Below are 23,199 nucleotides of genomic sequence, written 5' to 3'. Positions count from 1 at the left end.
GTGCCTACTTTTCACTTCGGAAGACACTTCGATCGAGTCGAGTGTGACGACGCACGAAGTTGACGCTGTGCAAAACCTTGATAAGTGATGTCCTCTGCGGAAGCGAGACAACAACGCTTCTCGCGGAGGACCTTAACGCCCTTGGAGTTTTCGAACGGAATGTGCTGTGGACTATCTACGGTGGAGTACAGACGGACGACGGAGAATGGCGATGGCGCATGAACCGTGAACTGCACGCGCTGCTTGGAGAGAACCTCATTGCACACCTGGCGAAAGTCAATAGGATGCGGTGGGCCGGTCACGTCGTAAGGATGCCGGACGACAACCGTGTGTAATCACTTCTCTTCAGCAACTCTGCCGTCACCAGAAATAGAGGGGCGCAGCGTGCACGATGGTTCCACCAGATCGAAGGAGACTTGCGGGTGATAAGACGCTTGGGGAACTGGCGAAACACAGCCCAAAACCGAGCAACATGGCGACAAATTCTTGATACAGCACGAGCCACTACGGCTCTCGTCTGATTGGTAAGGTAAGGTATCATATCGATAGTATCTTTTAGTGATTTTAGTGATTTTGACGGTTTTTTGGAAAAAAACCTTCTAGGGCCGTTTTACCCCATTTGGCACACTTGGCTTATACATGACATTGAAGCTCTTGAGTTGCTCTACAAAACGCCATATTCAGATATTTTTTCTAGCGATGTTGAGAAGAATAGGATGACTCTGAAAATTGACAATTTTTAAAAGAAAAATGCGTTTTTTCCGTCAGTTTACCTCTTTGCCATATATTGTGACCATGCGTACTCTTAGTGTAGAATAATACTACAATTTTTTAGGAAAATCCATCAAGTCTAGCAGGAGTTATTGCACTTTTGAGTATTTGGACGTTTTTGGACATATCGTTTTCAAAGGCCGTTTTACCCCACTCAACCTCAATGAGAAAAATTGAAATTTTGCAAAACATCCTACCTTGAATAGACAAGCAAACGCTGAAAATTTCAGCCCAATCGGAGTACATCAAAACAACATGCGGTTGCGCCTCTTGCGAACTGGCTCTTAAATATTTTTAATGGAAGTGATAATCTAGAAACACAAGTGTCTAAAATGTGTAGAGTAGAGGTTTTCTTTGGCAGCATAAAAAAACTAAATAAGATGGAATTGAAATGCAACTGTGGTTGAACAACGGTATACGTGTTAAGTTTCTGAAGAATTGTTTCATTCGTGATAAATAAAAGGATATAAGATTTAAGGTAAGAAAAGTGTTACTCACTTTCTAAGTTGAATAAAAGCGTGGGAGCAAATTAAACCGACCTGGCAGATATTCTGGTAATGATGACTTGTATATTATTTGATAGCCAATAACAAGACCCTACAAGCTGCAGATAAATATAACGCAGAGAGTATTAGGTAAACGAATTTGGATAAATTGTTACCTTTTCTTCGAGATAAAATGTACCCACTGTAGTAAGTAAAAGCTTATAATATTTCCGCACAAAATGAGATGAGCAATTGCCGTTAATTTGAAATTGTCAACATCGGATGTCATCACCACCGCAATTACTAATTATTCCCTGCAATAGACACGGGCGAAACCTTGCACAGTTTTGCGTCGCCTAGTCGAATTTGATTTCGAGCCATTGCCCCCAGTAGTGGATATAGATACCTACATTACATCCCGAGACGATCACCTGCCTGGTTCAGTGCTCGTGATTGACGAAGTGCTATAATTAATTTGCACAATTGGCTAAATTTATCCTGCACGAGGCGCCAAAAAATTACTCTACACGCAAAGCTACGTGCTCATCCCTTACAGAAGCCGAACGACAATAAGGGTGGTAAAACGAACGCATCTCGTTATCTCGTATTTCATTGCCCAAATCTTTCCGGTAGATAACGGCAAGATGTTTGGTTACTGGACCGAAATGTTTTGCACTTTTGCCTCAAAGTTGCTGAGGCTAATTAGCCCAGCATTTGATTACTTTAGATTATTTTAGACAAACGATAGCGAGTAATTGGTCGGTGTGAAATATTCGGTCGGTCACCTTTTCTGCTGTTTCTCGGTGGTAGCACCGGGAAACATCAGTTGAATGTCACGTTTTGCCATGATTGTTCATGGCGGCAGGTAGGGAATGCAAAGAAATGCCTGTCGGCATTGCCATTCTTCTTTAACGCACATGTGCTCGAATTTGAATAAGTTTTTTTTGCATTCAAGGGTATTAAGAGCTAAGAATCTTTTGTTGAAGTCCCTCTTTTTCACATTTGGCATTTCACGTAACGGCTTATGCTATCGTAGAACCTCACCTTGAAGGTTCATTATAGGTGAACTAAGATTACTTTTAAGAAATACAAGAGCTGAACTATAGACGAAAAAAATGTTCTATGGTATTTTTTCTTTTCCGCAAGTTACCATTTGTCAAACAATGAATATCTTATTTTTCGATATCCATTGCATTATTTTACATTAGAACTGTCATTTGGTGCAAGAATTTTAAATTGATATCAGGCGCAATTTTCATATGTCTGTACTGGAATCCGTTAAACTTCATGAGAAGCATGCTTTTCCCCAAACGCAAGCACTGATTGATTGATAAGAATTTCGCCGAACAAGACAATACAATTTGGCGTATCAATTTGTCATAAAATGCCAGATTTTATGCGCCGACAAGGCCAGTCAATCAGTGATTTATTTCCGTCGCAAATTTTGTTCTGTCCGGAGAATATTGGTTTGGTAAAATCTTCAATCGTCACGGGTTAACAGTGTACGCAAAACTCACATGCGCTATGTCGTATGGATCAATTTGTTTCAATTGATAGGTGACACGACGCGTCGCGAATATAATAGCGCCACTGATACTGCACGAAGATGACGCCAACAAATAAAAGCAAATTAAAAATTGATATTCAGCCGCCTGGTGGGTAAGCACGTGGGGCGTGGGAATCATGTGCAGTATTGGAAATTTAACCAGCCATAAAAACGATGACAGATACTTGTCATTTTTTTGAAAATTCCCCGCTTGTTAACTAACTTTCTATCAGCCATCCACCAGTTTTCATTAACCAAATAAGAGCATCAGTGAAGCAATGGCGGCTTCGGAAAATTTCCATTAGACCACGTTTTTAATAGATTTTAATTGCGGAAATAGTTCTCCGCACTAGTACATATGTAGCAGCATAAGCAATTGCGCAGCAAGAAACACCCACAATGATAAAGATCATTTCCGACTCGTCTCCTATTGATCGATGATCGACTAGTAAACGCACTTCCAGCTCGATTCCGTAGCGGCTGCCGGTTGCTGTAGCGCGTTATCGTAAGATATAAGAATGTATGCCCCTATCTGAAGCAGTCACTCTACTATCGTGGGTACTACTACCGCACTTCTGGAGCTGAACAAAATATGTTTCATGAATGAAAAGCACTAAGAGAGGTAAAGCTTATCGTTGGAGGGCAACAAAATGGAATAGCATACATGCAGGCTGTGATAAAAGCACAGCTGCTGAGTTCCGATCGCTTAATATTCGAGCACATCAGCAATGTGCACGAGGGCGATGGCTTGTTGTCTACTATGAAACTACGACCTTACTTTAAATAAACAGATTAGTTTAGAATTTTTATTGCTTCAAAAGTTTCATTTTGAAGTAGAATACTTCTCTCAGGAAGTTCGGCTACATAGGGATGTGAAATGAAAATCTAAAACCGAAAAAAGTGAAAAATATGTCCAATTTCAAATGCTAATAAACCGATTAGTATTCGATGGATTTCCTTCGTTCTTGCAGCAATAGATTGGAAAATCTTCTAAGATTCTTCCCAAAATAAGATAATTGTAATTTTATTATTCACACTATTGTACTATTGAAAATAGTCAAGCCTTGTCAAAACGAAAATTTCGACCCCTGATTGGTCGTTATATGCTTGCTTCCCAAGCACGGTCGACAGAATCATATACCTTGCAATTGAAAACATGCTATTTGGCCTATATAAGAGCCTGTTTCAGCCGGAGCCGCTCATAATAGTTCTGAACAGCGACGACAGCAGTCCTCCCTTAGCAGCAGTGGGTACCATCGATAGCGGAAGCGGCCACAACTGTGGCTTGGCTGTGGATAGGCCAGCGTATAGCGGCCACAACTGTGGCATAGCGTAGCATCAGACAGCGACAACAGCAGTCGTCCTTCCTCAGCAGCAGCACTAGCCCTGTGGTTGGTCACCACGTCTCAGGAGCAGCGCGGTTTTTCTCAGCGTGTGTCGCCAGACAGCCATTATTCCCCCCGTGTTGGGGCAGCATAATGATTGCCATCAGGAAATCCAGTTTCGGAAATCAAAATGCCTTTTTGAAGGCAAATAAAAAAGTCATTGAAAGTTAATAATTTTTGTCAACGCAAGCAAGCATTCTGTGTTGCATCCCAGCAATTTAAATTTGTCGCACCCGTTTAATTTACTGAATGTGAAATAGCTTCCACAGTGCATGTTGTCCGTGTATCTTATTTCCCCCAATGTTAGGGCAGCTCAAAGGTTGTAATTAGCAACCGATTTTGAACCACACCATGCTTTTTTCAAGGCAAATAAAAAATAATTGAAGGTTAATAATTTTCTGGCATCAACACAAGCAGACATTCTGTGCGGGATGCAATCAAATTCTGTTGTAGTTGTCTAATTTTTACTTTCACTTTATTTAGTAAACCCCCCACTGTAGGGGCAGCGCAAAGGCTGCGATCAGCATAACCGACATTGAATAATAAATTTCCCTGTTAGTACGCCTTCACAAAAGCAGTTAGTCCGACTATGCAGAGCTAATATGAAGTCGATTCAATCAATCAGCATAAACAGAATTTCGTCATCTCCCAGCTGCCAAGTTGCAACATGATGCAACACGCAACAGCGAGCAAACGAAATCGCTTGATGTTACAAGCCGCAATAAGATACGGGTTAAAACCGTTGCGTGTGTGAGAGCACCATCGGTGTTTATTCGCTGGATACACTATCTCTATACTGTCTACTGAACGCAATAATCTGCTTACATGCGACACGGGGACGGGAACATTTTCTTCAACCAAGCTGCACAACACGACACAAAACATGTTATTTTGTTGCTTCAATGAGAGTGCTATCGGTCCGGCTCGACAAGAAATCATTTTTGTGCATCCGTGCTACGAAACTGAGGAAAAACTTTAGAAACTGAAAAAAGAGGTGGAGCTTATCAAATGATCGCTATATCATTCCACCACGTACGTGAAATAATTCATTCCTATTTTCATCCCTATATAAGAGCCTGTTTTAGTCCAAGCCGCTTATAACAGTTCTGAACAGCGACGACAGCAGTCCTCCCTTAGCAGCAGTGGGTACCATCGATAGCGGAAGCGGCCACAACTGTGGCTTGGCTGTGGATAGGCCAGCGTATAGCGGCCACAACTGTGGCATAGCGTAGCATCAGACAGCGACAACAGCAGTCGTCCTTCCTCAGCAGCAGCACTAGCCCTGTGGTTGGTCACCACGTCTCAGGAGCAGCGCGGTTTTTCTCAGCGTGTGTCGCCAGACAGCCATTATTCCCCCCGTGTTGGGGCAGCATAATGATTGCCATCAGGAAATCCAGTTTCGGAAATCAAAATGCCTTTTTGAAGGCAAATAAACAAGTCATTGAAAGTTAATAATTTTTGTCAACGCAAGCAAGCATTCTGTGTTGCATCCTAGCAATTTAAATTTGTCGCACCCGTTTAATTTACTGAATGTGAAATAGCTTCCACAGTGCATGTTGTCCGTGTATCTTATTTCCCCCAATGTTAGGGCAGCTCAAAGGTTGTAATTAGCAACCGATTTTGAACCACACCATGCTTTTTTCAAGGCAAATAAAAAATAATTGAAGGTTAATAATTTTCTGGCATCAACACAAGCAGACATTCTGTGCGGGATGCAATCAAATTCTGTTGTAGTTGTCTAATTTTTACTTTCACTTTATTTAGTAAACCCCCCACTGTAGGGGCAGCGCAAAGGCTGCGATCAGCATAACCGACATTGAATAATAAATTTCCCTGTTAGTACGCCTTCACAAAAGCAGTTAGTCCGACTATGCAGAGCTAATATGAAGTCGATTCAATCAATCAGCATAAACAGAATTTCGTCATCTCCCAGCTGCCAAGTTGCAACATGATGCAACACGCAACAGCGAGCAAACGAAATCGCTTGATGTTACAAACCGCAATAAGATACGGGTTAAAACCGTTGCGTGTGTGAGAGCACCATCGGTGTTTATTCGCTGGATACACTATCTCTATACTGTCTACTGAACGCAATAATCTGCTTACATGCGACACGGGGACGGGAACATTTTCTTCAACCAAGCTGCACAACACGACACAAAACATGTTATTTTGTTGCTTCAATGAGAGTGCTATCGGTCCGGCTCGACAAGAAATCATTTTTGTGCATCCGTGCTACGAAACTGAGGAAAAACTTTAGAAACTGAAAAAAGAGGTGGAGCTTATCAAATGATCGCTATATCATTCCACCACGTACGTGAAATAATTCATTCCTATTTTCATCCCTATATAAGAGCCTGTTTTAGTCCAAGCCGCTCATAACAGTTCTGAACAGCGACGACAGCAGTCCTCCCTTAGCAGCAGTGGGTACCATCGATAGCGGAAGCGGCCACAACTGTGCTTGGCTGTGGATAGGCCAGCGTATAGCGGCCACAACTGTGGCATAGCGTAGCATCAGACAGCGACAACAGCAGTCGTCCTTCCTCAGCAGCAGCACTAGCCCTGTGGTTGGTCACCACGTCTCAGGAGCAGCGCGGTTTTTCTCAGCGTGTGTCGCCAGACAGCCATTATTCCCCCCGTGTTGGGGCAGCATGATGATTGCCATCAGGAAATCCAGTTTCGGAAATCAAAATGCCTTTTTGAAGGCAAATAAACAAGTCATTGAAAGTTAATAATTTTTGTCAACGCAAGCAAGCATTCTGTGTTGCATCCTAGCAATTTAAATTTGTCGCACCCGTTTAATTTACTGAATGTGAAATAGCTTCCACAGTGCATGTTGTCCGTGTATCTTAATTCCCCCAATGTTAGGGCAGCTCAAAGGTTGTAATTAGCAACCGATTTTGAACCACACCATACTTTTTGAAGTAGAATACTTCTCTCAGGAAGTTCGGCTACATAGGGATGTGAAATGAAAATCTAAAACTGAAAAAAGTGAGAAATATGTCCAATTTCAAATGCTAATAAATCGGTTAGTTTTCGATGGATTTCCTTCGTTTTTGCAGCAATCGATTAGAAAATCTTCTAAGATTCCTACCAAATGCATGAAATTGCAATTTTATCATTCGAACTATTGTACTATTGAAAATTCTTAAGCCTTGTCAAAACACAAAATTCGACCTCTGATTGGTCGTTATACCGCGCTTTCCCAAGCACGGTCGGCAGAGTTACGGTCCTAGTAAATTGGGAATGCATCATTTGGCCTATATAAGAGCTTCATCAGATAATAAACAGACATTTCATCGGATATTAAATCGAACAACTGAAATTTGAAGAACACAAATGAATATTTGAAGAGTTAATATTTTCTCGTTTTGCGCTATAATCCAAAGTTAATTATCTTCATCTACATACTTACTCTGACTATTATTACGTGTTTGCGTCGCTTAGTGTTTGGCTACGGTCATGCAGAACGCAAACAACGGCGCGATGCGATTCGGCAAGACGAAATGTGTTGAAATGTATAGCTCTACTTCGCCTTAGAAAGAGCTGTACATTTCACCACGGTAAGGCGAATCGCATCGCGCCGGCATTCGCGTTCTGCACAACCGTAGCCTTTTTTCCGTTCCTGTTTAATGATGTCGTATTAAATGTGCATATTACAATTCGGCAGCACTTCAACTTCTCATTTGCACAAAATTTAAAAATATTCAATGAACTTCATTCAAAATATCAAACAAAAAGAAATTACAATACTGCCAATGAACGGTCAACGTTTATTTACTAGAAAAAATGACTGACACGCAAGCAGCCGGGTTATCTTTCTTGTAAAAGTATTCTACTTCAACCTTGCGGTCGTGGCTTTGCATACAACCTTCCTGTGATTTTTTCGTTTGTTTTACGAAAGTAATTAATCGAGAACCAGCAGATTAATACGAGAACCGGTAGAAATGAGCAATATCTGTGTGAGCGTTTAAAAGAATGCCCAGTTACCAAGTTCTTTACTGAACCGTTTCGCCATTATTCAGTAGATTTCGGCTGAACTATTGCTTAACAAGCCGTTATTCAGCAAAATTGTTTATTGGGCTGTATACGAAAATTTAGTTTCTTAGTGAAATATTCAAAATATTTCATATACCTAATAAGGAAACTCCGAGGTTAAAAGTTTTTTAAACGTCTTCTTTATTCGTTCACCCGATGCCGTGAAACTTTGCCTAAGTTTTAAACTGAATGCCTTGTCATTGCGAAATTCGGAAACAAACCTAAGAGTAATGGTCTTTAATTTTTAATTTGATCTAAGTTGAATTTTTTCAACTGTTATCACTTTGCAAGAACGCGGTAAACATAAATACAAAAAGGGCGAAATTGGCAGCAGGATTGTGAAAACTTATAGTTTGTTACAATATATCATTATATGTTACAAAACACACTTCAATACTAATTTTGCAGAGAAAATCATTAAAAACTTGACTATCGACCATAAATTTGTGCAATGATAGTCAACAACGGAATGTATATAAAGTTACCAGGAAAAAGGATGCTTGCTCCTGAACACTTGAAACCTTTATCGGGGCATTCCAATCACTATACTAAATACGCACAAAACAGAATTTAGAGCCCTTGTTATATGATGCAAATAGCAGATTTCTTTTAAAGTTCAACAATAAAACATCAAAATAAATATCGGAATCACAAATAGTTGGAACCAGGTCAGTGCAAACTATATCGATTTATCTTAATCATTTTCAACAGGTCTTAGTTTGAAACTCAAATGTGTGAAAATTATAAACGGAAATACACGCAATTTCTCAAGCAGTGAAAAAAGTCTTAAAATTTAAATATGTATTTAAATATAGATACAGATCAATCTCATTCTTAACATTCTCAAAGTTAAAAAAAAGTATACCTCATACCGTCTGCAATATGTCAAAGTTTTTGATACTCTAAAAATTGCGAATAAACCAGAACACCGATAATTGGAAATTATAATGGAATGCGTTTAAAATGAAAATGGTAAAATGGTCCGGTTTTTACTTTAGTACGTTATGGATGACATACAAATTAAAAAAATGCACAAAAATTGCCTATTTTTCACGGGTTTACCTTCACACACACTGACGAAACTGGTAAATGTATCAGAAAAAAAAAAAAACAAAAATGGACTGCTCTATCAATAGAACTCTAATCGTGATGGCGAAAACAATGAAGCTACTCCGTTCAGAAGTGTGCGCGTTCAAATAACGGTACTCCACCGTGTCGAAAACGAACATCGTGCGGAACTTTGTGGGCACCGGATACGTCTGTTCCGGTATCTACACCATCTTGACACTATTGGACAACAATCAAAGCATAAGATAAAAGCCCGGTTCCGGACAGTCGCTCAGGGTGAGCGACAAACAGCTCCAATTGATGGCAACGACTGGCAGGGCACTTCGTGTTTTACCCCCAAAAAGCTGCAGCTGTGGCTGACAATCAGTGGATGTCAAAGAGCGGGTTTCGCTCCGGATTTGTCGTGAACGGGGAAATTTATAGTACGAAGTGCCTGCCGGGAGGCGATAAATAAAACTAAGGAAGAACTCAAAAACATGCCTACACGCACGTTTTCGTCCGCCATGGCAAATATTCCGGTTAACAGGCGCACAATGTCAAAAATGATCGACTGTGGTGCCGATGTTGATCATCATCCTCTCGTCCATGCGGTTCCAGAGCACTGAGTTGGTGACGGTTTGGGGTGTATCCAGGCGTGGGAAGTTGTTTATTTAGCAAACTGTGACTACCTTTACTAACACGCAGGGAATCCTGAGTAAGAATCTCCAGGATACCTTTAACTCGGTGACGGAATCGTGACAGGAATCGCAAACACGATCCGGAGGATTCCCACTCAGGATTCTTATTCAAGAATCCTAGAATCCTTTTTTCAGGAATCCTTTTCAAGGACGCTCACGAATCCAATGTGAGGAATCCTAGAGAATCTATGCGAATCGTATGTGTTCGTCCGGGCATCAACTCCGGCCTCGGCAGTTCGGGACCTCTACGGGAAGGATCATTACGTTTTCCAACAGAACGGCGCACTAACCCACACGGCGAATATCGTCCAAGCGCGGCGTCGGGAAAATTTGACTGATTTTCTTCAAAAGACGTTGTGGTCCCTGACCCCAATTCCCTGGACTTTCATGTATGGTCCGTACATGCTGGCCAAGCAGAGCGAACATAACGTGAGCACTATGGACCAGGGCCGGCGTTTCATGTGGGTAGTATGGGTAGTAGTACCCACTCGGAAAATATCCATGTGGGTACTTGCCCACACGGAACTATCGGACAAAACCAAAAAAAAAGTACTCTTGCGAGCGACAGATTTTTTGATGGATATCGTTGAGCGAGAGGTTATAAATCTACAGACTTATGTATAGTTGTAACGTTACTCAGAGAAAAGGATTATTTTTTTTATTGTTTCATTTACGATGGAGTTCTGAATTTCATTTACGATAGAGTTCTAAAGTTTTGTTTTTTGGTAAAAATTTCCCATGCCAAATTTGAGCTTAATCGGACTTTGGGAAGTAGAGCCTCAAAGCGGCCGAAGTTACAGTTTTTTTATCGATAAAGGAAATGTTCGAGCTGGGAGTGTCTCTTGTGTGTTCTGGTGTAGCTCGAGTCTCCCAACGCAAAAGTTTCCATGTCCCTGAAATTTAATTTTTGTTTTTAAAACTGATTTATATGAAACAACAGCAGTTCTCGACATTTTATGCATTTCTAAGAGATTTGCTATAAAGAAATCGATTTCTGAAACTTCAAAAACTACTCTTGTGCATTTTTAGGTTGGTCAAAAATGTAAGACTTTCACGACTGTAAGTGGAACCCTCTCAGAAGTTCGATTAAGCTCAAATTTTGAATGGAAACTTATTTCGAGAAGACAAAACTGTTGAGTCTTGACGTTAGCATTGAAAAAAATGCTCAAAAAAGTCCGATTTTTTATAAGTTTACCTTTACACGCACTGACGAAACTACCCAAGCATAGTAACCCATTAGTCAGCAGATAGAAATTGACTCAAAATCTAACCATAATAACGAAAACAGTGAAACTACTCCGTTCAGAAGTGTGCGCGATCAAAGAACGTTACCCCGTCGCGTCGAAAGCAAACATCGTACGGAAAAGGGACGCCGGTTTCGCTTGTTCCGGTGTCTACAACATCTTGGCACTGCTGGACTACAATCAGAGTATCGAAAGAAAGACCGGTTCCAAACGGCCGACGACCCTGAGCGACAAGAAACTCCAAAGAATGTTGAAGAGGAAAACCAAGGGGGTGTGGCGTTCAACCGGCCAAACAGTGGAAAAGTACCTGGTGAACAGGGCCATCAGAAAGCGAAAGTTCCGTCTATTGGCTTCGGAGTTGCTCGATGGTCGAGTCGATTTTTCCGGTGAATCGCGACGTGATGATGGCGGTCCACGCCGAGACCTATCTCACCATGTATGACAACAACTGGCAGGGCACTCCATATTTTACTTTATCCACGAAGAAAGTGACCTCTGAGGTGAAATTCATTTCACACACCAAGTTTCCAAAGAAGGTGCTGCTGTGGCTGACAATCAGCGAGAAGCTCCGTACTGGCCGTGAACGGGGAAATTCATAGTGCGAAGTGCCTGCCGGAAGTTGCGTCGTTTAGCAAAAAAATACCGTAGGGATGAAGACGCGGTGCTCTGGCCCGATCTGGTGTCGGCCCATTACTCGAAGCAATCGTGGGTGGAGATGGAGCGGCTGAAAATCGATGCGGTACCCAGGTCGGTCAACCCACCCAACGATCCCCAGCTGCATCCCATCCAGAGTTTCTGGACGAACCAGAAGCGTGAGACCTACCACAACAATTTTGACGCGAAAATTGAGCAGGAATTGATAAATAGAACGAAGAAAGAACTAAAAAACATGCCTACACGCTGTCCACCGTGGCGAATGTTCCGGTGAACTCTCGGAAAGCCACTCGCAAGGGCGTGGAATTACTTTTGCAAATCAGCCTTCCATGGGAAATTAATGGGAAACATGACTACTGAACGAAATTCGAAAATCTAATTTTTCTTAAACATTCCATTGGCACCCTATTGTTGATGCACTGTCGACTTTTCGTTAAATTTTGTTCAGGTATCAGAAGGTCACTCCTCCTAACTCCCCCCCCCCCGGCTACGCCGTTGTCACCCATGAACCTTCCCTCCTTACTACCCACTCAGGAAAATAATGTGACACCGGCCCCGCTATGGACTAATTTGAAAAGCTCATTTCCAAGATCTAAGATGCCTATTATGCAATGCGTGGGATTCTTCTTATACCGAACAAAGAGAAGGGGGGTTTCCACCTTTCGAAAAAAAAGGAGATTTCGCTCAAATTCTTTAAATAATTCAACTTTGGAAGATGTTACTATGATGTTGTTTTTAATCAAGAGTCTTCTCTGAGCTCTTATTTTGACCAAAGGATTACTTAATTTACCACTCGGAGCACCTTGTGTCAGTATGACAGTAGTGCTGGCCCCGCAATTGTCCTGTACACTTAGCAGTTGGCTGCGAAGTCAGTGTATAATAAACAGAAGATCGAGTTTCGAATCGGAATGTAGTGCTAAGACTGTGCTTTAAGATTAACTTATTTGAAATATGTTTAAAATAATATCAATAGTATAAGCTATACTCAAGGATACAATAATTTTTTTCTTCACATGATCCTCCCACTTTCACGGGGAGGGGGTCGCATTTTTGGAGAGGACCGCTTAAAACCTAAAAATCTTACTTCATTTATGAGACAGAATCGTCGCGTTTTCGATAAAGTTGATTAATTCAAAATGTATTATGCCTTTGAAATTTTATTTCTCATTAGTCGCAAAATTGTCTTATAAGCCATTTCTGCAGGGAGTCAAATCATCAGTGTAGTATCATCATCAAAGTTGTTTGCTCTACGCTGTCGATGTTTCAAAATTAAAAATGGAGATAAACATGAAAGGCGACCATCATCATCATCGGGTAGATAGAAAATGCAGTTCTAACTATAATAACACTATTTAGTTTATTTTGAAAATAAAGAAGATATGAATGATATTTTTTAGCAAATTATATTTTACAACCCTCCCAAATTTGTCTCACCATTCAAATCACTTTCGTGCCTCAACATTCGAAGAATAGCAGAAATGACAATATCAAAAATTAGTTTGATTTTAGATACAGCGGTATAGGTGAGATTCATCTAAAATTTCCGTTATAATGCGTATCTTCGAACAGATACGTGTAATCCATTTATTACATGTTAGTTACCTCAGTTCCAAGTATTTAAGTATAACTAAATTCGCTAGAAAGTTCCATTAAAAACGCACCAAATCTGGAGCTTAGCCCAACTTGTTTAATTGAACTAACATATAATATTAACAAAATATCCATTTTCTACTTCATGATAAACCTGGATTAGACCAACCAAAACCATTTCCAAAATTGATAGACTGATTTAGTTACAAAATGTGGGCTATTCTCGTTGTGAGTGTCAATGTTACAAATGTTGATAATATGTAATAGGGCGAAAATAGGATCATATACTCTAATTTTTCACACTCGTAAAGGAGGTAATGAAGATTTTTTTTCATGCATCTAATGTCACTGTACATGGTTAGGGTAATACTAAACAATTTACAGAACACGTTTGACCGTATAAAAAAATAATCAATTATTGCCGCGAAGTGCGCTGTGAAAATTAAAAGGGTAAATATTGGAATACGTTCCGATTTTTATGAAATTTTTCATACGTTCGGTTGAAATAAGTGAGTACTTTTCATGGTGGATACATTTCTCAAACCTAAATGTATTTTTTCAAAGGACGTATGTATTTCAGCATAAAATTTATTGGAAGTATTTTTGCTCAGAAACTTTTGATTGTATACCCTATATGAAAGCTGTTGTGGAATGAGTTGTAGTAAACTAATAACGATCAATATTTTTTTAGCGGAAATTTTTTTTGACGTGGAACACGTCTTTGTTGACGTTGACTAACGTCTATATCGAAGTTAGGCCCCTGAATTTTTACTATACTGGGATGCATTCTGTAAAATTGGAAATGAAACGGGCAAATGTTGCGTCAGATTTCAAACGCTAATAACAGCATAACCACATGATGGATAACAATAACCAATATGTTGTTGGATAGATAAAATGTATAACATTTTTGTAATGTGTTAATTATCACTCTAATTTCATTGCTAAGCGGTAAAATTGATAATAATTTCAATAACAAATTTACGCGAATAATGAACCAATTACATGCGAGCATTCCTAGCACAGACGACGTGAATGGACACCATCCGTTCCCTGTGTTATTCCCTGTATCAATTTCGAAATAAAAATTGACAGAGTCTCTCCGTCCCAATAGGTCAATTTATTTTTGCTTCCATGAGCTTAGACTAATATGATGTCCCGAAGGTAAAAGTTTTCCTAAAAGTTTGAAACAATACCCATCCTTGAACAATCTCTCAACCTGCGTGTTAGGTACTGTAGAACCTAATAAAAACTGATGTCTTGAAAGAAAACATGCCAGTAAAAGCAACAGTATCAGTGGAGTGTAGAACCGCAGGTCTCTCGTCGTCTATGATTGCATTGGTACTCTTCTATTCGTACTGCAGCAGTACTATTCGTATTGCAGTGGTACACTTTTGTTCGTACATTTCTATTCGTATGCAATTGAGGAAAAACTACAATGCTGCTGTTGATGGTGATTGAAAGTTTATTTCATAAATATGATTGCCATGAATTACTTAACAAGAATTGTAAATTTTTGCAACGGATATTTTTTAAATTTTATCTTCGATATTCACTAAATAATCGTGACCGGATAGTATCGAAAGAGTAAATTCCTAAATATATACATTTATAGAAGAGTAAGAACCTGCGAATGCTTGTGATTTTTTAGTTTATTTAGTAAGATTCGTTCAGAATCTCTTTTTATATTTCAAAATTGTTAGATGATATATTATTATTCTAAGCTTTACCATAATAAACGTATATTTCCTGTCTTCGTAATACAGCGAATGTAGTTGCAGGCAAATGAAAAAATTGTCAAGCAAAAAATAAAAATGTAATTGTGGATTTCTACGATTTTTTGCTGGAACTTGTTAGGAATTTTGTTCAAAATATTTTTTTATGTTTTCCAATTGATGAACCTTTGTAAGGGCTTCCATATTATTTTGAAAGTAATATCCATACTATAGATTCGATTTAGTTAGAGTTAAATAAGACAAAACCATTCATCATGATAACGTAAGCCTTATTGGATTTGGTTTTTGAGGATATAGAGATAATTCTGACTTTGACGCATTATGAGAAATTCTTGGTGCTTCTTCAACAAGCACGATATGCTTGTGCCTTGTTAAATACATATTTTTTTGCACAAAAAAAAATACTAAAGGCATGATATCGCCAAATATTAATGATATTTCTTCGAGTGTTGTTGAATATATTCCAAAAATTGATTTCCAGGGGAGGCTGAAAATAAACACATTGATTCTGTCTGCAGACTCTGTATATTTTGTAACAAAAAATCCCCTAATTACAGTGTTTAGTCCCACGTCACCATTTCATACAACCCTAGGGCTGTATACCTTGTAGTGTTTTCCACAACTTGAGATTGAGATTTACAGACGTAACACTGAAACCTAGCTCTATTGCTACAATGAATCGATCATTTCAAATTTTCAATCGAATTACAGCCATCGCGCGACAGCACCGTCTGGAGAGCTGTTATGCAATCCTATACTCAGTACATATGTGGTTCCCAATTTGACACATGCACGTACACTAGCGCTGATGTTCAAATACAAGACGCAGCGCGAACACGGAAGCAGATGGTGCTAGTGTCACTTGCTTGAAGTACTGGTGTTATCCGAACGACGATTTTATTAAAAATTTATTCTAATTGTTATGTCTGTTAGTCTGAGGCAGTACTTATTGCAAATTCGCTGTTCCCTCTGTTCCCTCTATTTCCGAATATCTTTGAATTTTTTATTTTATTATTATTTTTTATCTCTAGATATGTTTTCTTTTATTATTGATTTGTTATTTTATTCAATCAATGCGGCGTGTTTTGTCCAGTTCATCTGGAAATTTTTTCATGTTATACCGCTATCTTTTATATTGATGTTTTTAGGTAAAATTCAACTGAACAGAATATAAATAGGCAACTCAACTTGAAACGCAATATAGAAACAAAATATATCCTACCACTAGAATAGTTGGCAATATTTTCTACCACTAGAATTGTTGGCACTAGAGGGTTAATAGAATTAATCATTCCTCACCTCTGATTTTTCTGAACTGGTTTGTGATTGAACAGCTGTTTCCAATGCCGGAACATTTTGATCCATATTCGTACGTATACTCCTTCAACAATTAGCACAGAGCTGACGGGTGTTGACTAAATCAATCGCATAAGATTACCAAAGTTCTTTGTAATTAGTCGCTCGGAGAACCGTAACGGTTACGCTAGAAGGTTTCACGATTGGAAAGTCTACGCGCCGAAAAACAGTCGTTAGGGGCAGTTCTCTGAGTGTCAACAGCTCACATTCGGAAGTGTTCACTGGGACATCACTAAAGCGACACTGCCGCCGCAGCTCATCGTGAAGTGACTAAAATCTTGCAATGTAGTGCAATAAAAATGTAGCGCCCGCGGGCCAGAGCGGCCCGCTTGATCATTCGTCTATGGTAGTTGGATTACAATCTAAAAACATCCGTTCTTTTTTGCAATGGAGGGAGTTTAATTCGAGGGAGGCTCATTGCTGCATCAAATTAGCTCTCAGTTGTAAGCTTTAAGGGTGGAGGGGTAACCTTCACCGTTTGGATGTACGAATCATTCAAACAAAAAAAAAAAGGGGAGAGTTTTGCCATTTTGCTTGCATAATTTGCATTGATGAATATTAAGCAAATTTGATCTGGCAGCGCTTTACGAATTGATATCATTCGCGTGAATGCATCAGTGCATTATAGGTACGTTTATTTTCTAACAAGATGCAACGATGCGTTTCATTTGACACTGGCGCTGAATGATATTTACTTATTTTATTTGTTACGTGTTAGCTTTTGTCTACTAACTCCTTACAGTTGAATCGTAACGCTTCTTCAAAGTTGACGATCATTCGTTATAACTTTGTGCGCAATGATTTGCCGGAATTGCCCAGCATTCTATTTGGTAACAAGATATGATGTAGAAAATAAGGTTTCTCCTTGCGTCGGCGCTGATGTGCTGCTGAACAGGTTCATGGAGGACAACGGCTAGAAGTCAAATTCATTTAAGAACCAACGTACACTTGGATATGACGAGAGGTGACTCGCTTGATTCGTTTACGGTAATGTTCATGCTGTTAATTTTTGCCTCGGAAGGGGCAGAAAAGGATGTTCCGATTACGCACAATCTGTGCGCAAATTTCTTTATTTAAATTCTGTAGAAATGTTGCTTTGGATTAATTGGTCTGAAATCTAGATTTTCAGCGTTACGTAATTTGTGTACGACGCCTAAGCTTCAACTGTTTTTTAATGTCCGTAATCAATAATATGCATAAAGGTTTTTTTTTACAGCCATCCTTCCAATTCTTAGCGATCCTTTAAATTCTTAGACATTGGTTATCTTTGAACTTGAAAAAAGGAACATGCAATGTTGTATGGCGTTCAATGTCGTACGTAAAATTTTGACAAACGCAGTCATATTTTGTTAACTAAAATTCTTCTATTAGGCTAGTTAAGCAACCATTATTTAACTGTTTTTAAAGTCTTTACTATAATAATAACGTGTGACTCAATCAATAAACCTTCAAAGATTTGTTTCTCTCGCAGTTCAGGTGTAGTTTTTTTATATTCATTAAAAGAAAAAGCAGTTGAGACCTAAATAAAAAAGTACGGTTTAAAAAAATATTTTTTCCTTCATTTCTTTTTCAATTGTCAAAAAACATGCGTTGTTAAAATCAAAAATAGCATAGCGTATAGAGGACCAAATAATCATGTTTTAGAATTTGTTTTAATAGGGGAAAGGGGGGCAGTTTCGGACGGGGGCAGTTTCGGACAGAGCTTAAAAAAACAAATGGTGCAATTTTCAACCAAACTAAAAATATAAGTAAGCTGGCAGTCTTTCCACCAACATCTATCATATAGTTGGATAGCTCTTGGTTGTTTATTATTACGAAAACAACACAGTGTCATTTTTTTTTCATGTTTTCAACCGTTTAAGCCTAAATTTGAAAGAATTTTTCTAATTTCTTTGTGAACGATTTAAAAATTTGAGTACACCACCTTAGTTCCTAACTAATATGCAATGAAAAAACGTGAAAACATCGGGAAAACAAAGATCTTATTTATTAGATAAAATTGAGATTTGTCTTCGGATGGTGGTGGGGCACATTCGGACATCGTTCGTGGGGCACATTCGGAAACTTACCAAATTTGTGTTTGATTGTTGTTTATTGACAAATATCGATTCAGACTCAGTCTCAGTCCTAAAAATGGTTCGGAACTACAAAAGGAAAACCGATAGAGCAAGCATCAACAAAGATGAGCTGGGATGAGTTTCTAACGGAACAATGTCTTTGAGACACACTTCTGATACCTGCGGAATTAAAAGAAGTACCTTGGTCTGTCGTCTGAAAAATCAAAGAAACGAAAAAACGGAAAAATCAGAAAGCTTCTTGTCCAAAAACTCAGATCAACAAATGTTTGCAAACGTGGAAGAAACGTTTCTAGAGAAATATTTGATCGAAAGTTCCCATATGAAATATGGATTGACGTACCGTAGGCCAAGGCGATTGGAAAATTGTTTCTCAATGTTCTGGAACACTTGAATGAGGTTCCAGATAGCAGCGTAAGTGAACCAATTTTTCTGTTGCTTGCCAATCACGAATGCCATTGTACTTCGAACCAATCAAATATTGCCGAGAAAATGGCATAGTTCTTGTATCCTTTCCCCCTCATAGCCAGTTTGCTCGATTTTTATTCTATGAAATAAATTTGAAATAAAAGGATGAGTTTGGAAGTTTGCAAAGCATCCGATCTCAGTCACTGTTTATATGAAAGAAATAGTTGAAAAACACAAAATTTTTATTAATCTAGAAAAGGTTGTGTTGAAACACTGCCCGAAAGTGCCACACACGGGGCACATTCGGACAAAAAAGCAATTTTTAAAAATACAAATAAATCAATCGAAATCGCATCATCACACACTACTAACACGCTTATATGATACTATGATGCCCAAGCAATAGCCAGGATGAATTCAGATTTTTTTGAAAGATAATAAAAAAATATGAAAAATCCTAGTAGAAAAAGTATCCGAAACTGCCTCCCTCTCCCTATTATTATCAATTACAATAAATTTTGAAACATAACCATTGCTTAGTCTGACGAGAATTCCAACCGTTATGATTGTAGAAAAAGTTGCTCTACTAGGTGAAACCCACTGATCGACTTATTTGCCATGATTAGGTAGGTGTAGGTGTCCCATCTGGCAGAATATCTTACACACTCCTTGAGAACGTGTTTATCCAATTGTATGTTGTGTATTAACGTGTCGGAATTGAAATCACCTTCGAGCTGCGGCGGCGGCGGCGGCTATGAAGACAGATAGCCGTCAAAGCGGAACGGCTCAACTGGAACTCGACCGGGTGCTTGAATAGTTTTGCACGCTTTTCATCGGCGGATGGGGATATTATTTTTAGCTAACGAGATAATACACTCTAACCACTTTGGGGTGCAATTTAAAATTTAAGGAATATATGCTGTGTGCGGTTGCTGGCCGGCAAGTGCGAAGAAGGTCACCGGCCACTGTTGGATGCGTTGACGATAAATGAATTTGTTGTCGGTGGATAACTTTCGCCATTTTGTACTTATAAATTATCATACATAATAATCTGAATTTATGAACCGAAAATAGGAGGAATAAATAGGTAAGCTTGGGTTACCAAGGATTTATGCGGGAACATATTATATTGACATGTATTGATTTGTTCTACAATTGAAGGAATATAATAGTGAATAGTTCGCAGAAATTAAAGACTAAAATCTAAAGTTTATATGTCACAAACTCAAATTTCAGTGAGTAATATTAAAAAAAACTTCGTGATTAGAAAAAACTTCGTGATTAGAAAAATAGCTATGCTTCAGCATTTCCTTCCAATTATTCTTTACTATTAATTGATTATCCTAGTTGGATAGTGACCATTACTCGTTTTTCATTTGAATTGTATTGAGTACGAAGATGGTTTCGGTTTAGCATTATTTGTTATGGGATGACCAATCTAGTACATATTAGTAAAATATTTGTTTTGCCTTTCTCCTAGAAAGGTATAGCAATCACTGGAAAACCAAAGGTATAAAGTGCTTCAGAGGGTCGAATCTCGTATATCAATCGACTTAGTTCGACGAGCTGAGCATCTTCTGTATGTGTGTGTGTGTGTGTGTGTGTGTGTGTGTGTGTGTGTGTGTATGTGTGTGTGTGCATGTATGTAACGGTCTCCCAATCTCACTCGATTTTCTCAGAGATGGCTGGACCGATTTTCATGAACCTAATTGCAAATGAAAGGTCCAGTTGCCCCATAGAACCCTATAGAATTTTATCGTAATCGGATTTTTAGTTTCGAGGTTATGTATCAAAATGTGCAAATCACAAAACTTCAATATCTCAGTAACTACACAACTTGGCTTGTTTTTTGGACCAAATATAATTAGCTTTTCAGTGTTTGGACATGTAGTTCAAAAGTTATGCAAAGAAACGTGTTTCGAAGACTGTTTAATCTCACTCACTTTTCTCAGAGATGGCTGGACCGATTTTCACAAAATTAGTGTCATATGGAAGGTCTTGTTGCCTCATAAGACCCTATTAAATATTATTGTAATTGAACTTTAACTTTGTTCGTTATATATAATAATGTGAAATCAGGCTATGAAAAGAAATGTTATCCTGAGACTACTTGAACTCACCCACTTTTCTCAGAGATGGCTGGACCGATTTTTACGAAATAAGTTGCAAATGAAAGGTCTAGTTTCTGATAAGACCCTATTGAATTTTATTATAATCGGACTGTAACGTTGTCTTTTATGTAACCAAATGTGAACCATTATGGACATATTTGTTACCCCTGAAAACATTCACATGCTAAATTGGTTCCATTTACTCGGTTAGTTCTCGAGATGTGCAGAGATTTGTGTTTCATTTGTATTCGTGTTTGTTACCCCTCAAAACATCCACATACCAAATTCGGTTTTATTTGCTTGGTTTGTTATTGAGTTGTGTAGAAATTTATGTTTCATTTGTAAGGGACCCCTCCTTTCCAAAAGAGGGAGGCGTCTCAAACTATCATAGGAACCTTTATCGGCACCAAAAACCCCTACATACAAATTTTCACGTCGATCAGTTCGACCGGACTGCATTTTTATATGTATAGATTGCAACATCAATATTTTAGAACCTAAAGAGTGAATATACATTTATTGGATTGAAGCGTTCATGTAAATCTATTTTTACAAATAAAAGTTTGAATGAGAAAGGCTGGGTCTGACCGCTAGGTGGATTAATTTAGGTTTTAAAAAAAAAAATTGTACAAAATTAAATGACCTAAGTTACAACTGAAGAAATTATTTACCTTGAAAGATTCTGCGAAGTTTTCGTTAACTAAGACGAGTTCTGGTGGAAAAAAGATAATAAAATTCAAGAAAACAATGCAGATCTAATTGAAAAATGATAAATCTGCCTCCAATTTAGTACATACTGCAACTACACAAAAAATCGAACAACCAATTTAATCGTCCATTTTTGATTTGGCTGAAACTTTCCATAGACGTTTCTATAGACAAGAGATGCCATTTTGTGCTATTGGTTTGATTTTTTGAAACACAGCTCGTTTCAAGAAGCTGTTAAAAATGCTGGAAAGGTATTGATGATTACAAACATTTTTAGAGCCAAAATGGTTTATTTGATCGGTGTGACGGCTTCAACAAAGTTTCAGATAATAATTTTGTCTTTCAGAGAAAAATATACACTCTGAAAAAAAAAATTTTTTTTGAAAAAAAACTAAAGGTGAAATTAAACATTAATTATCTGAAAAAGCTCATTTTAATAATAATTATTTTTTATGAAAACTGCAAAAAATTACCTAAACATTGCGGACTGTCCAATCATGGAGAAATTAGGTAAAACAAGTTAAAAAACTTTGAAAAAAAGATTTATTATAATTCTTTTCACAGGTAATATTTTTTCGAAAGAACAAAACTATTATCTACAACTTTGTCAAAATATTTTTTAGTTACCGGTAGAGTGCTCAACTTCACAATATTTTCACTTCATCACAAAAAGAAGGTTATAGTTTGACATCATAGCAGAATTTCGAGCATAATACTTATGTCTGCCATCAGTTTACGCCAACATGAACAAAATTTTTCTCCAGTCGCACATCAATAATATGCAACACACAACAGTTTCACTCTTCAAATCTACTTCTATCTGATACGAGAGCAATTTGACTGTCTTCTTTCCATGCCGCAACACGACACAATACGTGTCATATTGTGCATGTGTAGGAGCTCTATCGGTTCGGCTCTGCTGCTTAATAACACGAAATAAATCTTATTTTCATACATTTGTATTGCGAAATTCATTATTTCAACTGTCTGTCTGATAATCGCTCTGCAAGTGTACTACCAACATTGAAACAAAACGGAGGAGATTACGACTCAGTGAGGATGTCGCAGAGTAACTCTTTAGTACGAAAAAAAAAACAAAAAACATATGGTACAGGGGAGCTAGTAGCCGAAAGGTTACAGAGTCCACTATGATAAGCGGATGGTCGTGAGTTCAAAACTTGTTAGAAGCAGGCCATTTAGATTATCAAAGGACTTACGCAGGGTTTAATTCTCAGGCTCCTCGTCACCATCACCAACACCACCCCACTTTGACTGATTCTGTTTGCTTTCTAACGATGGGATGGAGAATATATGTATGCTTCTGAGACAACGTCGCTTTCGCACCGA

General features: G+C 38.5%; 1 protein-coding gene across 1 annotated transcript in view; it reads right to left on the bottom strand.

Annotated features, from left to right (window-relative positions):
- LOC129730639 (proton-coupled amino acid transporter-like protein pathetic) overlaps positions 1-16,829 on the bottom strand; it is a 63,566-nt gene extending 46,737 nt beyond the window's left edge. Inside the window, exon 1 of the mRNA XM_055690143.1 lies at positions 16,494-16,829. Within this exon, the coding sequence (XP_055546118.1) occupies positions 16,494-16,559 (66 nt within the window). The 5' untranslated portion in view covers positions 16,560-16,829. The remainder of the gene's footprint in view (positions 1-16,493) is intronic.
- Positions 16,830-23,199: the final 6,370 nt, after the last annotated feature.

This window comes from Wyeomyia smithii, chromosome 3 (assembly GCF_029784165.1).
Source record: "Wyeomyia smithii strain HCP4-BCI-WySm-NY-G18 chromosome 3, ASM2978416v1, whole genome shotgun sequence".
NCBI classification, from domain to species: Eukaryota; Metazoa; Arthropoda; class Insecta; order Diptera; family Culicidae; genus Wyeomyia; species Wyeomyia smithii.
The sequence above is the reverse complement of the archived record's forward strand: the minus strand, read 5'-3'. Positions and strand labels throughout refer to the sequence as shown.